This window comes from Eubalaena glacialis, chromosome 3 (assembly GCF_028564815.1).
Source record: "Eubalaena glacialis isolate mEubGla1 chromosome 3, mEubGla1.1.hap2.+ XY, whole genome shotgun sequence".
NCBI classification, from domain to species: Eukaryota; Metazoa; Chordata; class Mammalia; order Artiodactyla; family Balaenidae; genus Eubalaena; species Eubalaena glacialis.
In genome coordinates, this window is record NC_083718.1 from 65,218,075 (window position 1) to 65,241,278 (window position 23,204).

The following is a 23,204-nucleotide window of genomic DNA, read 5'->3' on the forward strand; positions in this document are numbered from 1 at the left end:
TTGACAAAATTCAACACCCATTTATGATAAAAACTCTCCAGAAAGTGGGCATAGAGGGAACATACCTCAACATAATAAAAGCCATATATGACAAACTCACAGCCAACATCATTCTCAATGGTGAAAAACTGAAAGAGTTTCCTCTAAGATCAGGAGTAAGACAAGGTTGCCCACTTTCACCACTATTATTCAACATAGTTTTGGAAGTATTAGCCATGGCAGTCAGAGAAGAAAAAGAAATAAAAGGAATCTAAATTGGAAAAGAAGAAAAAGTGTCACTGTTTGCAGATGACATGATCTATACATAGAAAATCCTAAAGATGACACCAGAAAACTACTAGAGCTGATCAATGAATTTGGTAAAGTAGCAGGATAGAAAACTAATGCACAGAAATCTGTTGCATTCCTACACACTAAAAACGAAAAATCAGAAACAGAAATTATGGAAACAATCCCATTTACCACTACAACAAAAAGAATAAAATACCTAGGAATAATCTATCTAAGGAGGAAAAGACCTGTACGCTGAAATCTATAAGACACTGATGAAAGACATTAAAGACGATACGAACAGATGGAAAGATATACCATGTTCTTGGATTAGAAGAATCAATATTGTGAAAATGACTATATTACTCAAGGCAATCTATAGATTCAGTGCAACCCCTATCAAACTACCAATGGCATTCTTCACTGAACTAGAACAAAAAATTTTACAATTTGTATGGAAACACAAAAGACCCCAAATAGCCAAAGCAATCTTGAGAAAGAAAACAGAGCTGGAGGAATCAGGCTCCCTGACGTCAGACTATACTACAAAGCTACAGTAATCAAGACAGTATGGTACTGGCACAAAAACAGTGTATCAATAAATGGAATAGGATAGAAAGCCCAGAGATAAACCCACACACATATGGTCACCTTACCTTTGACAAAGGAGGCAAGAATATACAATGGAGAAAAGACAGCTTCTTCAATAAGTGGTGCTGGGAAAACTGGACAGCTACAGGTAAAAGAATGAAATTAGAACACTTCCTAACACCATACACAAAAATAAACTCAAAATGGATTAAAGACCTAAATGTAAGACCAGACACTATAAAACTCTTAGAGGAAAACACAGGCAGAACACTATGACATAAATCACAGCAAGATCCTTTTTGACCCACCTCCTAGATTAACGGAAATAAAATCAAAAATAAGCAAATGGGACCTAATGAACCTTCAAAGCTTTTGCACAGCAAAGGAAACCATAAACAAGACGAAAAGACAGCCCTCAGAATGGGGGAAAATATTTGCAAACGAATCAACGGACAAAGGATTAATCTCCAAAATATATAAACAGCTCATGCAGCTCAATATTAAAGAAACAAACAACCCGATCCAAAAATGCACAGAAGACCTAAACAGACATTTCTCCAAAGAAGACATACAGATGGCCAAGAAGCACATGAAAAGCTGCTCAACATCACTAATTATTAGAGATATGTAAATCAAAACCACAATGAGGTATCACCTCACACCAGTCAGAATGGCCATCATCAAGAAATCTACAAACAATAAATGCTGGAGAGCATATGGAGAAAAGGGAACCCTCCTGCACTGTTGGTGGGAATGTAAATTGATATAGCCACTATGGAGAACAGTATGGAGGTTCCTTAAAACACTGAAAATAGAACTACCTAATGACCCAGCAATCCCACTACTGGGCATATTCCCTGAGAAAACCATAATTCAAAAGAGTCATGTACCACAAAGTTCACTGCAGCACTATTTACAATAGCCAAGACACAGAAGCAACCTAAATGTCCACTGACAGATGAATGGATAAAGCAGATGTGGCACCTATATACAATGGAATATTACTCAGCCATAAAAAGGAACAAAATTGAGTTATTTGTAATGAGGTGGGTGGACCTAGAGCCTGTCATACAGAGTGAAGTAAGTCAGAAAGAGAAAAACAAATACCATATGCTAACACACATATAAGCAATCTAAAACCTAGTGGGAGGACAGGAATAAAGACGCAAACGTAGAGAACAGACTTGAGGACACAGAGGGGGAAGGGAAAGCTGGGACGAAGTGAGAGAGTAGCACTGACATATATACACTACCAAATGTGAAATGGATGGCTAGTGGGAAGCTGCTGCATAGCACAGGGAAATCAGCTCGATGCTTTGCAATGATCTAGAGGGGTGCAATAGGGAGGGTGGGAGGGAGGCTCAGGAGGGAGGGGATATGGGGATATATGTATACATATAGCTGATTCACTGTTTTGTACAGCAGAAACTAACACAACATTGTAAAACAATTACACTCCAATAAGAATGTTTAAAAAAAAAAAGAGAGAGATTTTTAAACAATGGGGGAAATTTGATTATGGACTGTGTACTAGATGATACCAAAACTATACTACCTTGTTAAATTATATAATGCCATTTTGATCACATTAAAAAATGTCCATTACTTTTAGCTTACATACAGAGGTGAAATGATTTCACATCTGAGATTTGCTTTAAAATACTTCAGCAAAGAGGAGGAAAAAAATGAAATGGAAAAAGAAAATGTGCCAAAATCTTGATTAACTGCTAAATCCAGGTCCTGAATATATGAAAAGCATGATTGAAGTTTTTTTTTTAATTAATAAATAAATAAATAAGTAAATTTATTTATTTATTCATTCATTCACTCATTTACTTTTGGCTGCATTTGGTCTTTGTTGCTGCACGTGGGCTTCTCATTGCGGTGCCTTCTCTTGTTGTGGAGCACGGGCTTTAGGCACATGGGCTTCAGTAGTTGTGGCACACGAGCTCAGTAGTTGTGGCTCGCGGGGTCTAGAGCACAGGCTCAGTAGTTGTGGCACACGGCCTTAGTTGCTCCGTGGCATGTGGGATCTTCCCAGACCACGGCTTGAACCCATGTCCCTTGCATTGGCAGGCGGATTCTTAATCACTGCGCCACCAGGGAAGTCCAATGTCTGAAGTTTTCCTAACAAAACCTTACAAGGGTTTTGTTTTGACCCTGTTAAATTTGGGGTGCTATTAGACATGCAACTGGGAATGTTAACTAGAGAGTTATATATATAAATCTGGAGTTCTGGGAAGAAGTGGAAAGTTGGAAGTCATGTTTTTCAACCATGGGACTAAACAAAATCACTTAGAAAAGTGAAGAGAAAACAGGGTGGGAGGAACCAAGATAGAATGTTGGTACATCCAACATTTGAAGGTGGAGAAGTGGAGGAGTCAGGGAAGAAGACAGAGAAGATGTAACAAGTCAATGAGATAGAAAGAAAACCAAGAAAGTGTGGTGTTAGCAGAATCCAAGAGAATAAATATTTCAAAAAAGAAAATGTATTCAACCAATGTCTAAAGTTTCTGAGAAGTGACCACCAGATTTGGAGACATGAAGATCACTAGTGACTGTCACAAAAGCAGTACCAATAGAGTGAAAGAGATGAAAACCTTTTGATAATGTTAGAAAACTCATCATTCTTTAAAATATCTCCCATACGCTTTCCTAAATTCAAAGTATACTTTTACGTTTTAATGTAAAACTTAATTCTCCCATTTTCTTATACTTAGTCCAATCTCTTTTGGGAGGACTGGGGCAGTTCCTCAAACATCTGAACACTTAGTATTAAAGTCCTTCATAGTTGAGAATTAACTATTACTTACACAGCCATCATGCACATTCAGGGTTGCTTCAAGTTTTAATCTTTGGATAAATTCTCTTCTTCCTGTTTAAAAAGAAAGAACTAAATAAATCATACAATTTATTGCTTAGAGAAGTGTACACTTTTAAGAGCCTAGGAACTGTCATGAGGTAGAATCAAGCTCTAATTTTAACTCCTCCATTTACAGGCTGAGTGACACTGGGCAAATTAACTCCTCCTTAGCCCTAGTTTCCTCATTAGAGTACCTACCTACCTCATGTGGTTATTAAGTGATTCAAGGAGAGAAAAGGCTTAGCACAGTATCTGGAACCACAATAAACACTCAAATGTTCCCTTCATTCATCCATTCATTCAACAAATATACTGTGTACTTACTCCATTCCAGGCCATGTTCTAGGAGCTAGGGATACAATGGTAAAATAAAAGAGAAAAAGATCCCTGACTCTAGTTAGCTTAATGAAAGACAATAAACAATATGTGACTTGGTAAAAACGCTATATGGAAAAATAAAGCAGAGAAAGGGGATAAGAGAAGACTGGAGGTGGGGAATAGGGTTTTCAATTTTAAAGGGTGGCAAACAGTATTTTAGAAGATGCCACCTATTTTTAAACATATCTCAATTTCAGAAATGCTAAAATACTTAAAAGTTCATTTCACAGTGATGAAATGTGACAGCAAAAAAATTAAATCAGCCTAAATATCCATCAATAGCAGAAAAGTTATAATACTTCAAAAATACAATAAATTCCTCCTTTGAAAAAGAGAAATTATGTTTCTTTAAGAAATGAATCATCTTTACCAAAAATGGACCAAAAAGCTTCATGTTTATTCAGAAGCTGTAATGAAAGGAAGCCGAATATATGACAAAGAACAGTAATTAGTTAAGTAATCAGGCTGATGAGATTTCAAAATTAAATTTGACTATGCTCTCTATATACTGTCACAAGGGACTCTATTATGTTTTCTTGCATTCAGCGTAAAGAGCAAGATCTTCTTGAAGCCAGACTGTTTTCTCTGTTCTCGCCTGTAACTGGTAAGATGGCTAGATAATTGATAAACATGTGGGTTACAGATTTTGCGTGTGTTGGAGTGGGGTATGGTTCCTAAACTTATTGGAATAAAACAACCTGCAGAAATTCAGCAAAGTATTTTCATGAATTAGGTTATACTTTATATAATTAACTTTTCGAATCTGATTTTCAGTTTTAAAAAGATACTAACTAGTAAACAGAAAAAATTTTTTTAAATCTTTTCTTTTTGGCCATCAGCAGGTGTGGTAATCCTATTGAGTTATAAATTAAGAGTTAAGGAAAAAAGTATTCAAATTAACAACATGACAATAATTAAAATTCATTAAAATGCTAAGAAAAAAGTATTAAAATTTTTTTTCCAAATTTTTAAAATCTGGGCTTGAAAACATGGCTCTAGCCATTTCCAACTAGAGAAAATGGTAGTGCAACATGGGAATAGAAGACAAAGTGAGTAATTTGAGCAAGAATTCTTACATATGAACTTGTACATAAAAACATGTACTGAGACACAACAGAGACAAGACAGCTCCTAAACGATATTTTTATATGTGACTTAGGAGATCAAAATGATTGTATTGGGCTTCCCTGGTGGCGCAGTGGTTAAGAATCCGCCTGTCAATGCAGGGGACACGGGTTCGAGCCCTGGTCCGGGAAGATCCCACATGCCGCGGAGCAACTAAGCCCGTGCGCCACAACTACTGAGTCTGCGTTCTAGAGCCCACGAGCCACAACTACTGAAGCCCGCGTGCCACAACTACTGTAACCCGCGTGCCTAGAGCCCATGCTCCACAACAAGAGAAGCCACCGCAATGAGAAGCCCGCACACCACAACAAAGAGCAGCCCCCGCTCACCACAACTAGAGAAAAGCCTGCGCGCAGCAATGAAGACCTAACACAGCCAAAAATAAATAAATAAATAAATTTATTTTTTTTAAAAATTGTATTGCCCACACATTCCATAAAATGGGCTTCTAGAACAACCTAGTATAAACCTCCTCTACCCTTTTGGTAATTAAATGCACTACACCAAGAAATAGGAGCTGAAACCTAGGATAAAAATAAGAACTATAAGTTTAAAGAAAAAAAAAACTGAGTCCTCTCAAATTAAAATAAAAATAAACTCATGCCTATTATCAAGAACTGTGATGAGTCTGGCCTACTTGCAAGCTAACAAGTTACCTGCCACCATTTCATGGATGCTAGCAGAAGACACAGGACTTCTGAGTCACAGGCAAAGGATTTTACTCCCCAAGGAGAATGAGCTTCAGATTCACATTGGGTCCCCTTGTCCCCCAATTCCCACAGGGCAATGCAGAGGGGTCTGGGGGTATACTGCACATGCAATGGGTTTGAATCACAGCTGGGGAACCCTGAACTGAAGGAACGCAAATCTTGTATCAAGCAAATCTGCCTAACCTCTGTCCCAAAGGAAAACATTATCTTTATTATTCTGGACAATAAATAAATCTGCCCTCTGCTCCACAGGGAGATATTATATCTCCCGAGACTGTTCCCTGAAAAGAGAGTCCAGAACAAAGCAGCCAGTGCCTCTGCTCACAAGATGTGCAGAAATACAAAAGAGACATGGAGAACTGTCTCTCAACAATTACACATTTGTTATGGATGAATTTACCTATCACTGAGGCTTTCTCTCGAAGTCTTTCTTGCAGCCCAAGCTGCCTCATTTAATTCCGTCTCTTTTACATTCTATTCTATATTAATAGATTGTAAGCTCCATTAAAAAAACACTCTTTTGTTCACTCAAGTATCCTAAGTGCCTAGAACAGTGCCTAAGACAAAGCAGGCACTCAATATACATTCCTGAATCAGTGAATAAATGAACAGGCTCGTAATACTGATTCTGTTCTTCAACATGTTTTCACTCAATAATACAAGGTGAACATCTTTCACTGGCAATAAATATAGACATACTGCTCATTTTTAATGGCTCTGTAACTTATGAAACAGCTTCATAACTTATTTATTCAAGTACCTATCTCCGTTATTAGACTGAGATGCTTGGGACAAGAAATGTTAGGCTTAAATCTAACTTGGAACATACTACACATACACTGGGCAAAACTTAACATCTCAGGGCCTTAGTTCTACATTTGTAAAAATTTTATATTTGATGGGAATAATACCATCAACTTTACAGGCTTACTGTCTGGAATAAATTAAGTAGCATATGCAAAACTCGTAGACGTGACTGATCTACTACAGACACTTAAGATTCGCTCTCTCCCTATGTACACATGGGATTGTTCCAAGTTAATATTGTCTGAAAAGAGAGAAAATGACTTTTTTGTTTGTTTTTGTTTTTAGTCCGCACCATGCAGCACGTGGGATCTTAGTTGCCCGACCAGGGATCAAATCCGTGCCCCCTGCACTGGGAGTGTGGAGTCTAACCACTGGACAACCAGGGAAGTCCCGAGAGAAAATGATTTTTAAAAAATGACTTCATTAAGGAGTTGGGTAACTTCAACTGGTTAAGAGAAAAGAATAAGGCTACTGATACTGAGAAACAGAGACGGAACAGCACTTTAACAAAACTTTTCACTTTACTTGACTCTATTGCCCCTTTGAGCAACTTCTCTTTAAGGCCAAACTTCCTAGTCAACTACAAACGCTGCCATCTCTAGCTCATTGTCAGGTCTTCCTTTTCCTGAACTGTCTGTTTTGCCACCTCCTATTCATTGGTTTTATTCTCAGAAATCGTGGGGTATCAGTAAATTCAATGGTCTCTTCAAGGCACATTTTTCATAACCACATAGCATTAGCTGTCATAGGTAAATGCTGTCTCCTTGACATAATCTTCTTTGGCTCCCAAGACATCTTGCCAGATAACCAGGAGAACTGAAAATTAAAGTGTAACAAACTCTGAGGAGACAAAGAACACAGAACTGTTTCACCTTTGACAAAGAACAGGACAAAGACGTGACTGCAATCAAAATGTGTAAGAAGAAAACAGTAAAAACTCAAATGAATGTTTAAAGGCCAAATGTGGGCTAGAGACACAGTTTAGAATCTCTAGGATCCTAGGCACAGAGAGAATCTACATTCAGTCACCAGCTGTTTTCCATGAGCCGCCCCCAAGTACTCATAAGAAACACTGAAAACAACAGGAAGCCTGAGAGAGTCCCTGTCTGGTAAGACTTAAAAAGGAAACTTCAGTCACTTTTCAGGCCCTTCTCTCATGGGGAGCAAAAGTCTTAAGCCACTGGGGAAGCCCTAGTTAAAAAGAGCCTCAGCAAAGGTCCACTAGCTTTAAGAGAGGCAGGAAACCCTCACGTCCATTTCAGGCAAAGGCAACTGCCTTCAGGAAAGGAAAGAAGTATAAACTGCCTATCCTTAAGGGAGGGACAGGAATCCCCCTCCCATCCCTACCAAGAGCCTTACAATGAACAACAAGCAGCAGTTAAGTGTGGTGGCTTTGAAATGTGTCAACTCACAACGAACCATGTTTCCCAGAATTTTTTCCCTGTATGTTTCATGTTACTTGAATTACCAATCATATTTGCACAAGATTGGTGGGTGGAAATAAAGCAACAGCAATACTGATTTTTATTGATGCTTATATTGTTTATATACATCGTGATTTGTCTGGCTCACCTCGTTAGAATGGGGAGCAACTAGGCCTATAACCATCCTGCCTACCCATAGATCCTCTTTTAGGTTCTTGGAATACTAGGCCAATTTGTGTTTAGGTCCATGTCAAAGGGTACCAGTTTCTCCTAAAAAAAACACCTACATCTATAAGACTGAAGACAGTGAGAACTGGCATAGATCTTGTTTTCATGGGTTCAGGCTTGTCCTTCCTATCCCCAATTTACCATCATCCCTTCCCAACTGTCTGTCCTGAGGATGTCAAGCCCCAGCAAAAGACATGAAGAAAACAACTTTACAAAGACAGTTTAATGAGTTCCCACAACTATACAAAGTCAAATACCAGTAACACATCTTTGTGTGTATGTCTATATATCTCCTAGTAATTCTGCTTCTTTGACTGAACTCATTCATGATTAACATTTTCAGCAAACTAGCAACAGAGGGAAACTTCCTCAATCTGGTAATAAGCACCAATAAAAGACCTAAAATATATCACATTTCATGGTGAAAGACTGAATGCTTCCCACTTAAAATCAGGACAATACAAGGAAGTCCACTCTCACCACTATTATTAAACACAGTCCTGGAAGTTTTAGACATTGGAACAACATTAAGAAAAAAAAAAAAGGCACATAGTTTGGAAAGGAAGAAATAAAACAGTCCCTATTGAAAGATGACATGATTTTCCACATAAAAAATCTGCTGGAATATACCCAGAAACCTCTGAGAATTAATACGTAAGTTTTGCAAGATCACAGGATATAAGATCAACACACACAAAAAATCACACTGTTACATACTAACAATGAATGGGTAGAAGTTGAACTTAAACACAATACATTTGGGCTTCCCTGGTGGCACAGTGGTTAAGAATCCGCCTGCCAATGCAGGGGACATGGGTTTGAGCCCTGGTCCGGGAAGATCCCACATGCCGTGGAGCAACTAAGCCCATGCGCCACAACTACTGAGCCTGCGCTCTAGAGCCCGCGAGCCACATTACTGAAGCCCACATGCCTAGAGACCGTGCTCTGCAACAAGAGAAGCCACCGCAATGAGAAGCCCGCGCACCACAACGAAGAGTACCCCCCGCTCGCCACAACTGGAGAAAGCCGGCGCACAGCAACAAAGACCCAACTCAGCCAAAAATAAATAAATAAATAAATAGGTTTATTAAAAAAAAAAAAACATTAATAATTGCTCAGAAGAAAATTAAATATTTAGACATAAATATAACAAAATATGCTAAAGATATGTATCCTGATAATTTTTAAATGCTGATGAAAGAAACCAAAGAACTAAATAACTGGAGTGATGTACTGTGTTTATGGATCAGAAGACTCAACATAGTAAAGATGCCAGTCCTTCCCAAACTGATATGTGAGTCCAATGCAATTCCTATCAAAATCCCAGCAAGGTATTTTGGAGATAAGGACAACCTTACTCTAAAATTCATACAAAAAGGCAAAAGACATAGAAGAGCTAAAACAATTTTGAAAAAGAATTATTGAGGGGAGAAAACATCACTCAACTTGATGTAAAAACTTACTATATAGTTACAGTAAGCAAAACAGTATGGTATTTACAAAGGGACAGACACACAGATCAATGCAAGAGAATAGAGAATACTGATTAGATACACATAAATGTGCCCAACTGATTTTTAATAAAGGTGCAAAAGCAATTCAATGGAGAAAATGCAGACTTTTAAACAAATGGTGCTAGGGCAAGTGGACATTCATAAGCACAAAAATGAACTTCAAGGTAAATCACATACCTCATACAAAAATTAACACAAAATGGACCCTGGACTTAAACATAAAAATATAAGACTATAAAACTTCAGGGAAAAAACACAGGAGGTAATCTCCAGGACCTAGGGTTAAGTTAAGAGTGTTTAGACATCAGACCAAAAGCATAATCCATAAAATAAAAAAACTGATAAATTGGACCTCTCCAAAGTTAAAAACCTTTACTCTGCAAAAAACTCTATGAAAAGAAGAAAAAGACAAACTACACACTGGGAGAAAATATTTGCAAACTGCATATCTGACGAAGGACTAATACCTAAACTATATAAATAAGTCTCAAAAAACAACAGTGAAAAAACAACAGTGAGAGACATGAAAATACACGCCACTGAAAATATAAAGATGGCAGGACCCCTCCGAGCACCAACAACCAGCTGCGTTGGGACCTAGCCTTACCTGCCAGCTGGCCAGCATCAGCCCAGGACTCCTGCACTGCACAGCCAGCCATACCAGGACCTGGCCCCAGCCACAAGCAGCTGGAAGCCTCTGCACTATGCAGGACCCCACAGCCAAGTGGGCTGGGAGCCAGCCCCAGGTACCAGAGTGCCACAGCAATCAGACCCACCACAACAAAAGGGCCCACATAGCCCACACAGGTGGCACCCCTAGGTCATACAACTCTGGTGACCTGAGGGGAGTGTACTTATTCCACAAGCTGCACGGCACGGCCAAAAAAAAGAAGACATAACAATTGTAAATATATTTGCACCTAACATAGGAGCACATAAATACATAAACCAAATATTAACAAACATGAAGAAATTGACAGTAACATACTACTACTAGGGGACTTTAACACTCCACTTACATCAATGGATAGATCATCCAGACAGAAAATCAATAAGGAAACACTAACCTTAAACAACCTATCAGGGACTTCCCTAGTGGTCCAGTGGTTAAGAATCCGCCTCCCAATACAGGGGACACAGGTTCAATCCCTGGTTGGAGGACTAATATCCCACATACCATGAGGCAACTAAGCCTGCACTCTCTAGACCCGTGTACCACAACTAGAGAGCCCACATGCCACAACTACTGAGCCCACGTGCCACAACTAGAGATCCCCACGTACCACAACTACTGAGCCCACACGCTCTAGAGCCCACACGCCACAACAAAAGATCCCGTATTCCGCAACTAAGACCCGATGCAGCCAAATAAATAAATAAATAAATAAATAAATATTTTACAAAATGGTTAAGATAAATGTTGTGTATCTTACCTCAGTAAATTAAAAAAAAAACCAAATAAGATGAACTTAATAGATATAGAAAGAATGTTCCATTCAAAAGCAACAGAATACACATTCTTCTCAAGTACACATGGAACATCTCAAGGATAGAGCACAAGCTGGGCCACAAAGCAAGTCTCAATAAATCTTCTTAAGACTGAAATCATACCAAACATCTTTTCTGACCATAACGCTATGAGCCTAGAAATCAACTATAAAGAGAGAAACTGCAGACACAAAAAACACATGGAGGCTAAACAACATGCTACTAAACAACCAATGGATCACTGATGAAATCAAAGAGAAAATCCAAAAATACCTGGAAACAAATGAAAATGGAAACACACTGATCCAAAATCTATGGGACTTAGCACGAGCAGTTCTAAGAGAGAAGTTTAGAGCAATACAAGCCTAGCTCAGGAAACAAGAAAAATTTCAAACAACCTAACTTTGCACCTAAAGCTACTAGAAAAATAACAAACAAAACCCACAGTTAGAAGGAAAGAAATAAAAAACAGCAAAATAAGCGAAATAAAAACTAAAAGATCAACAGAAAAGACCAATGAAACTAAGAGCTGGTTCTTTGAAAAGATAGACCAAATTGATAAACCTTTAGCTACACACATCAAGAAACAAAGAGAGGGCCCAAATCAATAAAATCAGAAATGAAAAAGGAGAAATACAAAGGATCATAAGAAATTACTATGAAAAACTATGCACCAATAAAATGGACGACCCAAAAAAAACTGACAAATTCCTAGAAATGTACAATCTCCCAAGACTGAATCAGGAAGAAACAGAAAACTTGAACAGACCAATTACCAGTAATGAAATTGAGTCAATAACCAAAAAACTAAGAATAAGCAAAACTCCAGGACCAGACAGCCTCACAGGTAAATTCTACCATTTAAAGAAGAGTTAATACCTATCCTCAAACTATTCAAAAAAACTAGAGGAAGGACTTCTGAACTCATTCTATAAAGCCAGCAGCACCCTGATACCATAAAAAAAAAAAAAAAAAAAAAATCACAAAAAAAAGGAAACTACAGGTGAGTATCACTGATGAACACATATGCAAAAATCCTCAACAAAATACTAGCAAATCAAATTCAACAATACATTATATGGATCATACACCATATTCAAATGGGATTTATCCCAAGAATGCAAGGATGATTCAATATCTGCAAATCAATCAATCAGTGTGATAAACCACATTAACAAATTGAAGAATAAAAATCATATGATCATGTGATCATCTCCATAGATGCAGAAAAAGCTTTTGACAAAATTCAATATTCATTTATGATAAAAATCCTCAACAAAGTAGGTATAAAGAGAACACACCTCCACATAATAAAGGCCCACTTTACTGACAAGTCCACAGCTAACATCACACTCAACAGTGAAAAGCTGAAAGCATTTTCCCTAAAATCAGGAATGCGACAAGGATGCCCACTCTTGGCACTTTTATTCAACATAGTGCTGGACGTCCCAGACACAGCAATCAGACAAGAAAAAGAAATAAAAGGAATCCAAATTGGAAAGGAAGAAGTAAAACTGTCACTGTTTGCAGATGACCTGATACTACATATGGAAAGTCCTAAAGATACCACCAAAAAACTATTAGAATGAATGAATTCAATACAGTTACAGATAAAAAATTAATATATAGAAATCTTTTGTTTCTATGCAGTAACAATAAACTACCAGAAGGAGAAATTAAGCAAAAAATCCCATTTACAATTGCATCAAAACGAATAAAACACTTAGGAATAAATCTAACCAAGGAGGTATAAGACTCAGAAAACTATAAAACACTGATAAAAGAAATTGAAGATGACACAATTGGAAAGATATACTGAGTTTGTGGATTGGAAGAATTAATATTGTTAAAATGTTTACACTACCCAAGGCAAGCTATAGATTCAATGCAATTCCTATCAAAATACCAATGACATTTTTCATAGAACTAGAATAGATAATTCTAAAATTTCTATGGAAACACAAAATACCCCAAATAACCAAAACAATCTTTAGTAAGAACAAAGCTGGTATCACACTCCTTGATTTCAAACTATACTACAAGCTAAAGCAAATAAACAGTATGGTACTGGCACCAAAACAGACACACAGATCAACGGAACAAAATAGAAAACACAGAAATGAATCCACACGTACATGGTCAATCTACGACAAAGGAGGCAAGAATACAGAATGAAGGAAAAGACAGCCTCTTCAATAAATGGTGTTGGGAAAACTGGACAGCTACATGCAAAAGTATCAAACTGAACAAACTTTCTCACATCATACACAAAAATTCAAAATGAATTAAAGACTTAAATGTGAGACCTGAAACCATAAAACTTCTAGAAGAAAATATAGGCAGTATGCTCTTTGACCTCAGTCTAAGTAATATTTTTTTTTTATTTGTCTCCTCAGCAAGGGAAACAAAAGCAAAAATAAACAAATGGGAGTACATCAATCTAAAAAGCTTTCTGCACAGTAAAGGAAACTATCTACAAGACTAATAGACCACCAATTGAATGTTAAAAGATTTTTGCAAACGATATATTTCATAAGGGGTTAATATCCAAAATACACCAAGAACTCATACAATGCAATATCAAAACAAAACCCGAGGGACCTCCCTTGTGGCGCAGTGGTTAAGAATCCACCTGCCAGTGCGGGGGACATGGGTTCGATCCCTGGTCTGGGAAGATCCCACATGCTGCGGAGCAGCTAGGTCCGTGTGCCACAACTACTGAGCCTTTGCTCTAGAGCCCACGAGCCACAACTACTGAGCCTGCGTGCCACAACTACTGAAGCCCACGTGCCTGAAGCCCATGATCCGCAACGAGAAGCCACTGCAATGAGAAGCCCACGCGCCACAATGAAGAGTAGCCCCCGTTCGCCGCAACTAGAGAAAGCCCGCGCAGGGCAACGAAGACCCGATGCAGCCAATTAATTAATTAATTAATTAATTAATTAAAAACCCAATTATAAAATGGGCAGAAGACCTGAACAGACATTTTTACAAGGAAGACATACAGATGGCCAATGCGCACATGAAAAAATGCTCAACATCAGTAAACATCATGGAAATGTAAATCAAAACCACAATGAGATATCACCTCACACCTGTCAGAAAGGCTATTATCAAAAAAACAACAAATAACAAGTGTGGGAGAGGATGTGAAGGAAAGGAAACCCTCATGCACTGTTGGTGGGAATGCAAATTGGTACGGTCACTATGGAAAACAGTATGGAGGTTCCTCAAAAAACTAAAAAGAGAACTACCATACTATCCAGCGATTCCACTTCTAGGTAATTTCCAGAAGAAAACAAAAGCATTAATTCGAAACAATATATGCACCCCTATGTTCATTGTAGCATTATTTACAGTAGCCAAGATGTGGAAGCAACCTGTCCATCAACAGATAAATGGATAAAAAAGATGTGGTGCATATATATGCAATGGAATACTACTCAGTCATGAAAAGGATGAAATCTTGCCATTTACAACAACGTGGATGGACCCGGAGGATATTATGTTAAGTGAAATAAGTCAGAGAGAGAAACACAAATATCACATGATTTCACTTACATGTGAAATCTTAAAAACAAAACAAATGAACAAACGTAACAGAACAGAAACAGACTCATAGATACAGAGAACAAACAGGTGGTTGCCTAAAGGGAGGTGGTTGGGGGGAATAGTTGAAGGAGATTAAGAGGTACAAACTTCCAATTACAAAATAAATGAATCACATCAATGAAATGTACAGCATAGGAAATACAGTCAATAATATTGTAATAACTTTGTATGGTGACAGATAGTAACTATACTGATCGTGGTGATTATTTTGTAGTGTACATAAATATCGAATCACTATGTTGAGCACCTGGAACTAAATTAAGTACTTCAATTAAAAATTGATACTTTAATTTAAAATACTTCAATTAAATACAACACTTCAATTAAAAAAAAGAGTAAGAAAATATAAAGATAGTTTAAAAAAAACCAAAAGCACATAAAAAGATGCTCAAAATTAACCATTAGGGCAATTATAAATTTAAACCACGAGTTACCACTACACACTTATTAGAATTACTAAAATAAAAAACAGTGGCAACACTAAATGCTGCTGATGATGCAGAGAAACTGGATTACTCATACGTGGCTGATGGGAACATAAAACGGTTCAGCCATACTGGAAAAAGGTATGGCAGTTTCTTACAAAAGTAAACAATGTGCTTATCATATAGTGCAGTAACTACGATTCTTGGACATTTATCCCAGAGATGAAAATTTATGTTCATACAAAAATCTGTATATGGATGTTCGTAACAGCTCTCTATTTAATAGTCAAAAACTGGAAACAGGGCTTCCCTGGTGGCGCAGTGGTTGAGAATCTGCCTGCCAATGCAGGGGACACGGGTTCGAGCCCTGGTCTGGGAAGATCCCACATGCCGCGGAGCAACTAGGCCCGTGAGCCACAACTACTGAGCCTGCGAGTCTGGAGCCTGTGCTCCGCAACAACAGAGGCCGCGATAGTGAGAGGCCCGCGCACCGCGATGAAGAGTGGCCCCCACTTGCTGCAACTAGAGAAAGCCCTCGCACAGCAACGAAGACCCAACACAGCCAAAAATAAATAAATAAATAAATAATAATTAAGAAAGCAACTTAAAAAAAAAAAATTAAATACAGTTTAAAAAAAAAACTGGAAACAATACAAATATCTTCAACAAATGAACGATTAGTTATATATTCATATCATGAAATACTAATCAACAATAGAAAGAAATAAACTATTGTACACACAACCTGGATGAATCTTAAGGGAATTATGCAGAGTGAAAAAAGCCAATCTCAAAAGTTTACATGCTGTTATTTATAACATTACATATATGTTATTTATGTAACATTCTTGAAATGACAAAATTATAGAAAGGGAGAACAGATTAGTAGTTACCAGGGGTTAGCCGCTGGGAGGGAAGGATGTAGCTGTGGCTAAAAATGGGATCACAAAGGACTATTGTGATGAAACTGTTCTGTACCTTAAATATGATGGTAACCACTTTAATCTATTAACATTAATTAACATTAATTTATTTAAATTATTAGAGAAATGCAAATCAAAACTACAATGAGGTATCACCTCACATCGGTCAGAATGGCCATTACCAAAAAATCTAGAAACAATAAATGCTTTAAAGGGTGTGGGGAAAAGGGCACTCTCCTCCACTGTTGGTGGGAATGTAAATTGGTACACCACCATGAAGAACAGTATGGAGGTTCCTTAAAACACTAAAAATAGAAAGCAATCCCACTACTTGGCATATACCCTGAGAAAACCATAATTCAAAAAGAGTCATGTACCACAATGTTCACTGCAGCACTATTTACAACAGTCAGGACATGGAAGCAACCTAAATGTCCATTGACAGATGAATGAATAAAGAAGATGTGGCACATATTTACAATGGAATATTACTCAGCCATAAAAGGAACAAAATTGAGTTATTTGTAGTGAGGTGGATAGACTAGAGTCTGTCATACAGAGTGAAGTCAGAAAGAGAAAAACAAATACCATATGCTGACACATATATATGGAATCTAAAAAAAAAAAATGGTACTGATGAACCTAGTGGCAGGGCAGAAATAAAGACACAGACATAGAGAATGGACTTGCGGACACGGCGGGGGAGGGGGAAGCTGGGGTGAAGTGAGAGTAGCATCGACGCATATACACTACCAAATGTAAAACAGATAGCTAGTGGGAAGCAGCAGGATAGCAAAGGGAGATCAGCTTCGTGCTTTGCGACGACCTAGAGGGGTGGGATAGGGAGGGTGGGAGGGAGGCTCAAGAGGGAGGGGATATGGGGATATATGCATGCATATGGCTAATTCACTCTGTTGTACAACAGAAATTAACACAGCATTGTGAAGCAATTATACTCCAATAAAGATGTATTAAAAAAATAATAATAAAATAAAAATTTTTTTAAAAATTAAATTAAAATCAGTGCTAAAATTGCATGGAACTAAATACACACACATGCAAAAGTGCATGTAAAACTGGGGAAATCTGAATAAGATTCATAGATCTATCTATGTCAATTTCCTGATTGTGATATATTAATATAGCTGTACAAGATACTACCATTGGGAAATTGAGGGTATATGAGATCTCTTTCTATTATTTCTAACAACTGCACATGCATCTACAGTTATCTCTAAATTAAAAGTTAAAGTACCAAACAAAACAAAACCTTTCCACAAAGAAAACTCCAAGCTCAGATGGCTTCAATGATGAAATCTATCAAACATTTAAGGAAAAGGTAATTTCAAGTCTACACAAACTCTTCAGAAAAAGAGAAGAACACTTCCAACACATTTATGAAGCCAGCATTATCCTGATACCAAAAACAGGCAAAAATATAACAATTGTGAGCTAATATCCTTAAAGAACAAAAACACAAAATTCTTACCAAAAGTGAAGCCAGCAATATATAAAGGACAATTTATCATAACCAAGTAGGATTTGGCCCAGGAATTGAATGTTGGTTCAACATTCAAAAATCAATCAATATGTTAACATAATCTATGAAACAGAAATCACATAATCAACTCAACAGACGCAGAACAAACCCTGACAAAATTCAACAGCTAGTCATGATAAACACTCTCAGCAATTTAAGAGTAGAAGGGGATTTCTTCAATGGGTATCTACAAAAACCTACAGTCAACAACATATTTAATAGTTAAAGACTGAATGCTTTCCAGGATGAGGAATACGGCAACAATGTCCACTCTTACTACTTCCTTTCAAGATTCTACTGGAGTCCTGGTCAATGCAATTAAGCAAGAAAATTGAAAACGGAAGAAAAAAATAACATAGGTAAAAAAGGAAGAAATTTTGTTTTTTTGGTTTTTTTTTTTTGGTCACACCACGCTGATTGTGGGATCTTAGTTCCCCAACCAGGGATTGAACCTGGTCCCTCTGGGCAGTGAGAGCACCAAGTCCTAATCACTGTACCGCCAGGGAAATCCCAGGAAGAATCTTAATATGCAGTGACATAATCATCTACATAAAATCCAAAAAAGCCTACAAAAAAAAAATTTTATAAGAACTAATGAGTAGGGCTTCCCTGGTGGCACAGTGGTTAAGAATCCACCTGCCAGTGCAGGGGTCACAGGTTCAAGCCCTAGTCCGGGAAGATCCCACATGCCCCGGAGCAACTAAGCCCATGCGACACAACTAATATTTTAATAGTTAATAGTCATTATTAACTATTAAAATCAGACCTTTTTTAGCTTTCATTGAAACTTTAAGACTAAAGGAACAAAATACAAATACTTCACTAACTTTTCCCCAGTAGTTAACAAGGAGGCAAAACTCAGAATTTTCTGACCCTCATAAAATATGTTTTAACCCGGCAACACTTTATGAAGAACTTGGTAAGTCTGAATATAGATGTATTCAAGATACGCTAAAGACTAATCTAAATGCAAAATTATCCATTTCAATACATACTGACCCTAATGATATTCAAAGGACATAGACTTCCTAATCGCCTGAACAAAAGAAGATTTCAATCTCCACTATAAGGCTGTCACTGGCTTAGTGGTATAGTCTGAATGTTCGTGTCCCCCCATCACCCCACCCGGACCAATTCCTCTGCTGAAATCCTAATTAGGAGGTGGGAATCTTTGGGAGGTGATTAGGCTTGGATTAGTGCCCTTATAAAAAAGATCCCAGAGAATTAGCTCACTTCTTCTGCCTTGTGAGGTTATGGTGAAAAGATGGCTATGAACCAGGAAGCAGGCCCTCACCAGACTCAGAACCTGACCATGTGAGCACCCTTATCTCAAGCTTCCAGCCTCCAAAACTTTGAAAAATAAATTTATGTTGTTCAAAAGCCACCCAGTTTATGGTATTTTGTTACAGCATCCCAAGTTGACCAAAACACTGCCTCATCATAATTTAAACACTTTGTATTAAACATATAATACATTAGGGCAAACAACTCCCTTGAAAATTTCCCTTAAATTGCTTTTTGTTAGTCAATTATTGTCTTCTAATTTAGAAGGGTTAGAAAGTGTAAATTCAAATTGTAGGCAAGCCTGTCTAAAATGAGAAAAATAGGAAGAGAAAGAAGAAATGTACAGATGATAGTTTCTTTTATAAGTAATGTTTATCTCTATAAAACTGTAATGAAATATGTATGGCTAATAAACTATTATAACAATCATTGAGTTCCAAAAGCACTACTCTATAACTAATATACGGTATCTTAAGAAACATTTAGACCTAAAGGTGTCTCTGACTCTGGACTTGGACAATTGCTCTTTAAAAAAATAAATCCTCCATTGAAATTTAGATCCGGATCACAAAGATTACAATCCCTGGCCTAGCCTCTGAATCCATGCTAGACAAAACACTTCATTGGTTCAGGTGAATCTTGTGAATTTGTGGGCTATAAGTAAACATATGCATCTTCTTCTAAATAACACATGACAAATTACCTTTATTCTCACAATATAAAATGATGTTTTGTGAACTGCAATTTTTTTTGATGGGAGGAAAAGAGAAAATTAACCAAATTTAAATAAAATCACCTGTAAAACATGAATACTACTATTGAAAAGGCACATGCTATGGTTAATTTGAAATGCACATGTTACAAGAAAAATCTGTCAATTGCTTCTATCCCAATTTTACTGTTATTTAGAAGTAATTCATTATTAGAAATACAAATAATGGAGATAAATTAGAAAAATATCTAACCTACAATACTATAAACAATCAAAATGTTTAAATATTGAAGTCCCCCACCAAAAAAAATCTATTTACTTTTTAAAACACTTGGACTTTTTAAAAAGAAGACTTTATAAGAGTACTTCAAAATATCATTTTTTAAAAATCTCATTAATTCAGGCAATACCAATGTGGATTTTGCTGTTTCCTGCTAAGCCAAGATTAGCACTGGAGTGTGGAAGAGATGGATAAACTAAAGGTGTAAAGAAAGTCTCCTAAGGCTAAGAAATTACTCTTCAAGCTATTTTTGAATATTTAAAAAAACCACTTTTAAAGGATGTGCTAATTATAAAGTATATATTACTACCACATTTAAAATATTATGTAAGATATGGAATTTCCTGCATGAATATACATATATTTGAAAATCTATAATTTCGACTTTCTACTAAAGACAGTGGACTCTTACTCTTCAATTCTCCTCCACCCAACACACGAACTCCACTCCCATTATGGAGCTAGAAGAGGAAGGGAAAAAGATAATGTATGGTTTTATATTTTAATTGACTCTATCATTGATACAGCTAAAGTAACTGAACCAGTAGAAAACATTAATACATAAACCTACATATAAGTACTACTTATTTAAATGCTCCAACTAATAGAGATAAAGGACCACATATAAATTCATTGGTGTAGAACACAAGTTTTTTTTAAACTAAAATTAAGTTCTTTCTCAGCAAGTAAGTATTAAAAGAAATACTGCACATCTTTTAGGTTAATGCTTTAAAAAAGCTCTCTACTGATATTAAATTTTAAAATGATTAATCACCACTCCAGGTACTTATCCTAGAACAAATGCACAAAAAGCATGTGCAAGGAGGTTCACTGTAGTGCTGTTAGTAACAGCAAACGTCCAAAAAAATAAAGGTTGAGTCGACGATGACACCTTCATACTGTTAAATACTCTGCAACAGTTTAAAAGACTGTATAGATCTATTTTTACTGCCATGCAAAGATCTCCAAGATGTAATGTAAAAAAAAAAGCAAGTTGCAAAAGTGTTTACAGTATGACACCATATATTCAGGTCACACACACACTCCTACAGCATTTCTATATGTACACATGTGCTTGTAAGAATTCAAAGAAAAAGGTCTGGAAGAATATTCAAGAAACAGAGAACACTGTTACCTCTCAAAGAGTGTGTGTGTGAAACTGGAATGGGAGAAATCACAAGGATTTGTGCTTCATTCTTATTAAGTTTTTACAAGGAGAATGTATTCATGTCACTTGAGACACTAAAAAACAGGAGCAAGGGGAAAAAAGGCCTGCTAACTTCTCTCAAATAACTCACAAACCGGAACTGTTAGGTGTAGCGAAATTTCATTTTCTTTTATTGATTTTAAGTCAAAACCAAATGACATCAACAAATACCTAGCAAATAGTAACAAAATTGCAAAGAAAAAAATTTTAGTGATGTTGTCTTATCTTCAAATTAAAAAAAAAAAAGAAAAGAAAAAGAAGAAAGAGCAATGAAAAGATTGCAGAGGAAGGAAGAAAAAAGACCCCTACTAAATCCGTCCACTTTTAGCTCAGGCATGACCCAGAATCCTCACAAATCCACTTTACGCAAAACGAAAAAAACTGGACTACCGTTCCCCCAAGTATCGAAGGTTGTTTTTAGAAAGCTTAACTAAGTAACAGTAAATGCCAAGTGTGTTTCACAGGGGTGGGAATGGGAACGTGAAACCCTACACCTCCTTAAACCGGTCGAAACGACCGAACAGCAGAGTCCAACTGGGAAAACGCGCGGGGGTGGGGAGAGCTCAGCTATCACTTTCAGGTTTTGGCTCGGAGCCGCACAACAGTTTACACCGAGTCTGTTTGGAGCGTGGAGTCCCCGAGGGTGGTCAACGCGTCGCCACGGACACCTAAGCCCTCCCGAGACTTTAGGGGAGGGGCGGTCAACACAAACTTAGGTCCTTCGGCTGAGCGAGGAGAGCGGTGGAGAAGAGCAAAAGCGCCAACTTTTGCTCTAAACGCGGCAGCTCGGGGAGGTTCGACAAGTCTTCTCCCGAGTCCCACTCCAGAAGCGACCCCAACACCTTTCCCGGCCAGTACCGTCTGCCCCCTGTCCGGCCCCCCGAAGGAAAACCCAGTAAGGGCGGCGGCTGGCAGCATGAAAGGGGGACTTAGCCATGGGAGGAAACGGGCACGGGGTCCGTCCGCCGAGGTCTACCCAGCACCTCGGCGTCTCCGGGGCGTCCCTGCCCAGGCGCTGTCCCACCTCCAAGAGCCCCAGCGGCGTGGCCCCCTCCCCCACCTCTGGGCGGCGACCTCAGCGCCTCCGCCCCAGGGCCCCCGCTCACCCAGGTAGCGGCTCCGCAGCCGGGACGGGTCCTCCAGCCCGAGGGATCTTTTCCTCACGTCCCACAACAGGTGTGGGCAGCAGCCACCCCGAGACATGGCTCCGCCGGGCCGGGGGAGGAGAGGAGACCACCGTGTGGGGGAGGGGAAGAGGGGGAGGGGACACGCGGATCAACACCCGAGCCGCACCGGCACCATCCGCGCGCCGGCCCTCGCGGTAGCAGCGAGTTAGATGGCGGTGTCAGCGGCAGCGCCTTCGCCCCCGAAGCCCGGCCGCACCCGGGCCTGAGCTCGCCTCATACTCTCCTTCTCAAGACTACCCAGAACATCCAGAGATCAGCAACTGTCCCCTCCCTCGGCACCCCCTCCTACAGGGGGAGGTGGAGGAGGCGGAGGCGGCCTCGACTCCTCCCTCTCCTCGTTCTGGACACCCTCCCTTTCAAGCCTCTCTCGCGAGATGACGACCACCCTGGCGACTGAGGCCGGTGTGTGCCAGGGCTGCCCTTACCCTAGAAAAGTGGGTTCAGACCACTCTAGTCAAATCCTTAATACTCTGGATAAATGAGGAATAGAGACGGAAGAAGCTGAAATCGGAAGTCTCGCGCTCACGAGTCTCATTCCAAAGGAAGCAACAGAGCTGTGCGGCGTCATCTTTAGTCGGGTCAGGAAGGCCCGAAAAGCCCATTTTATCTAGGGGCCTCCTTAACCAAAGTGAAAGG

At 38.5% G+C, this 23,204-nt stretch overlaps 1 protein-coding gene across 4 annotated transcripts in view; it reads right to left on the reverse strand.

The window, feature by feature from the left end:
- Nucleotides 1-22,802, reverse strand: part of DCAF6 (DDB1 and CUL4 associated factor 6) — a 166,001-nt gene extending 143,199 nt beyond the window's left edge. For 3 of the 4 annotated variants that reach the window (XM_061183138.1, XM_061183137.1, XM_061183136.1), the window contains exons 1-2: nucleotides 22,488-22,802; nucleotides 3,675-3,736 (exon numbers count right to left, since the gene is read on the reverse strand). In XM_061183138.1, the coding sequence (XP_061039121.1) occupies nucleotides 3,675-3,736; nucleotides 22,488-22,584 (159 nt within the window). In that variant the 5' untranslated portion in view covers nucleotides 22,585-22,802. The remainder of the gene's footprint in view (nucleotides 1-3,674; nucleotides 3,737-22,487) is intronic. The other variant, XM_061183139.1, reaches the window with a different exon arrangement.
- Between the last annotated feature and the right edge of the window lie 402 nt (nucleotides 22,803-23,204).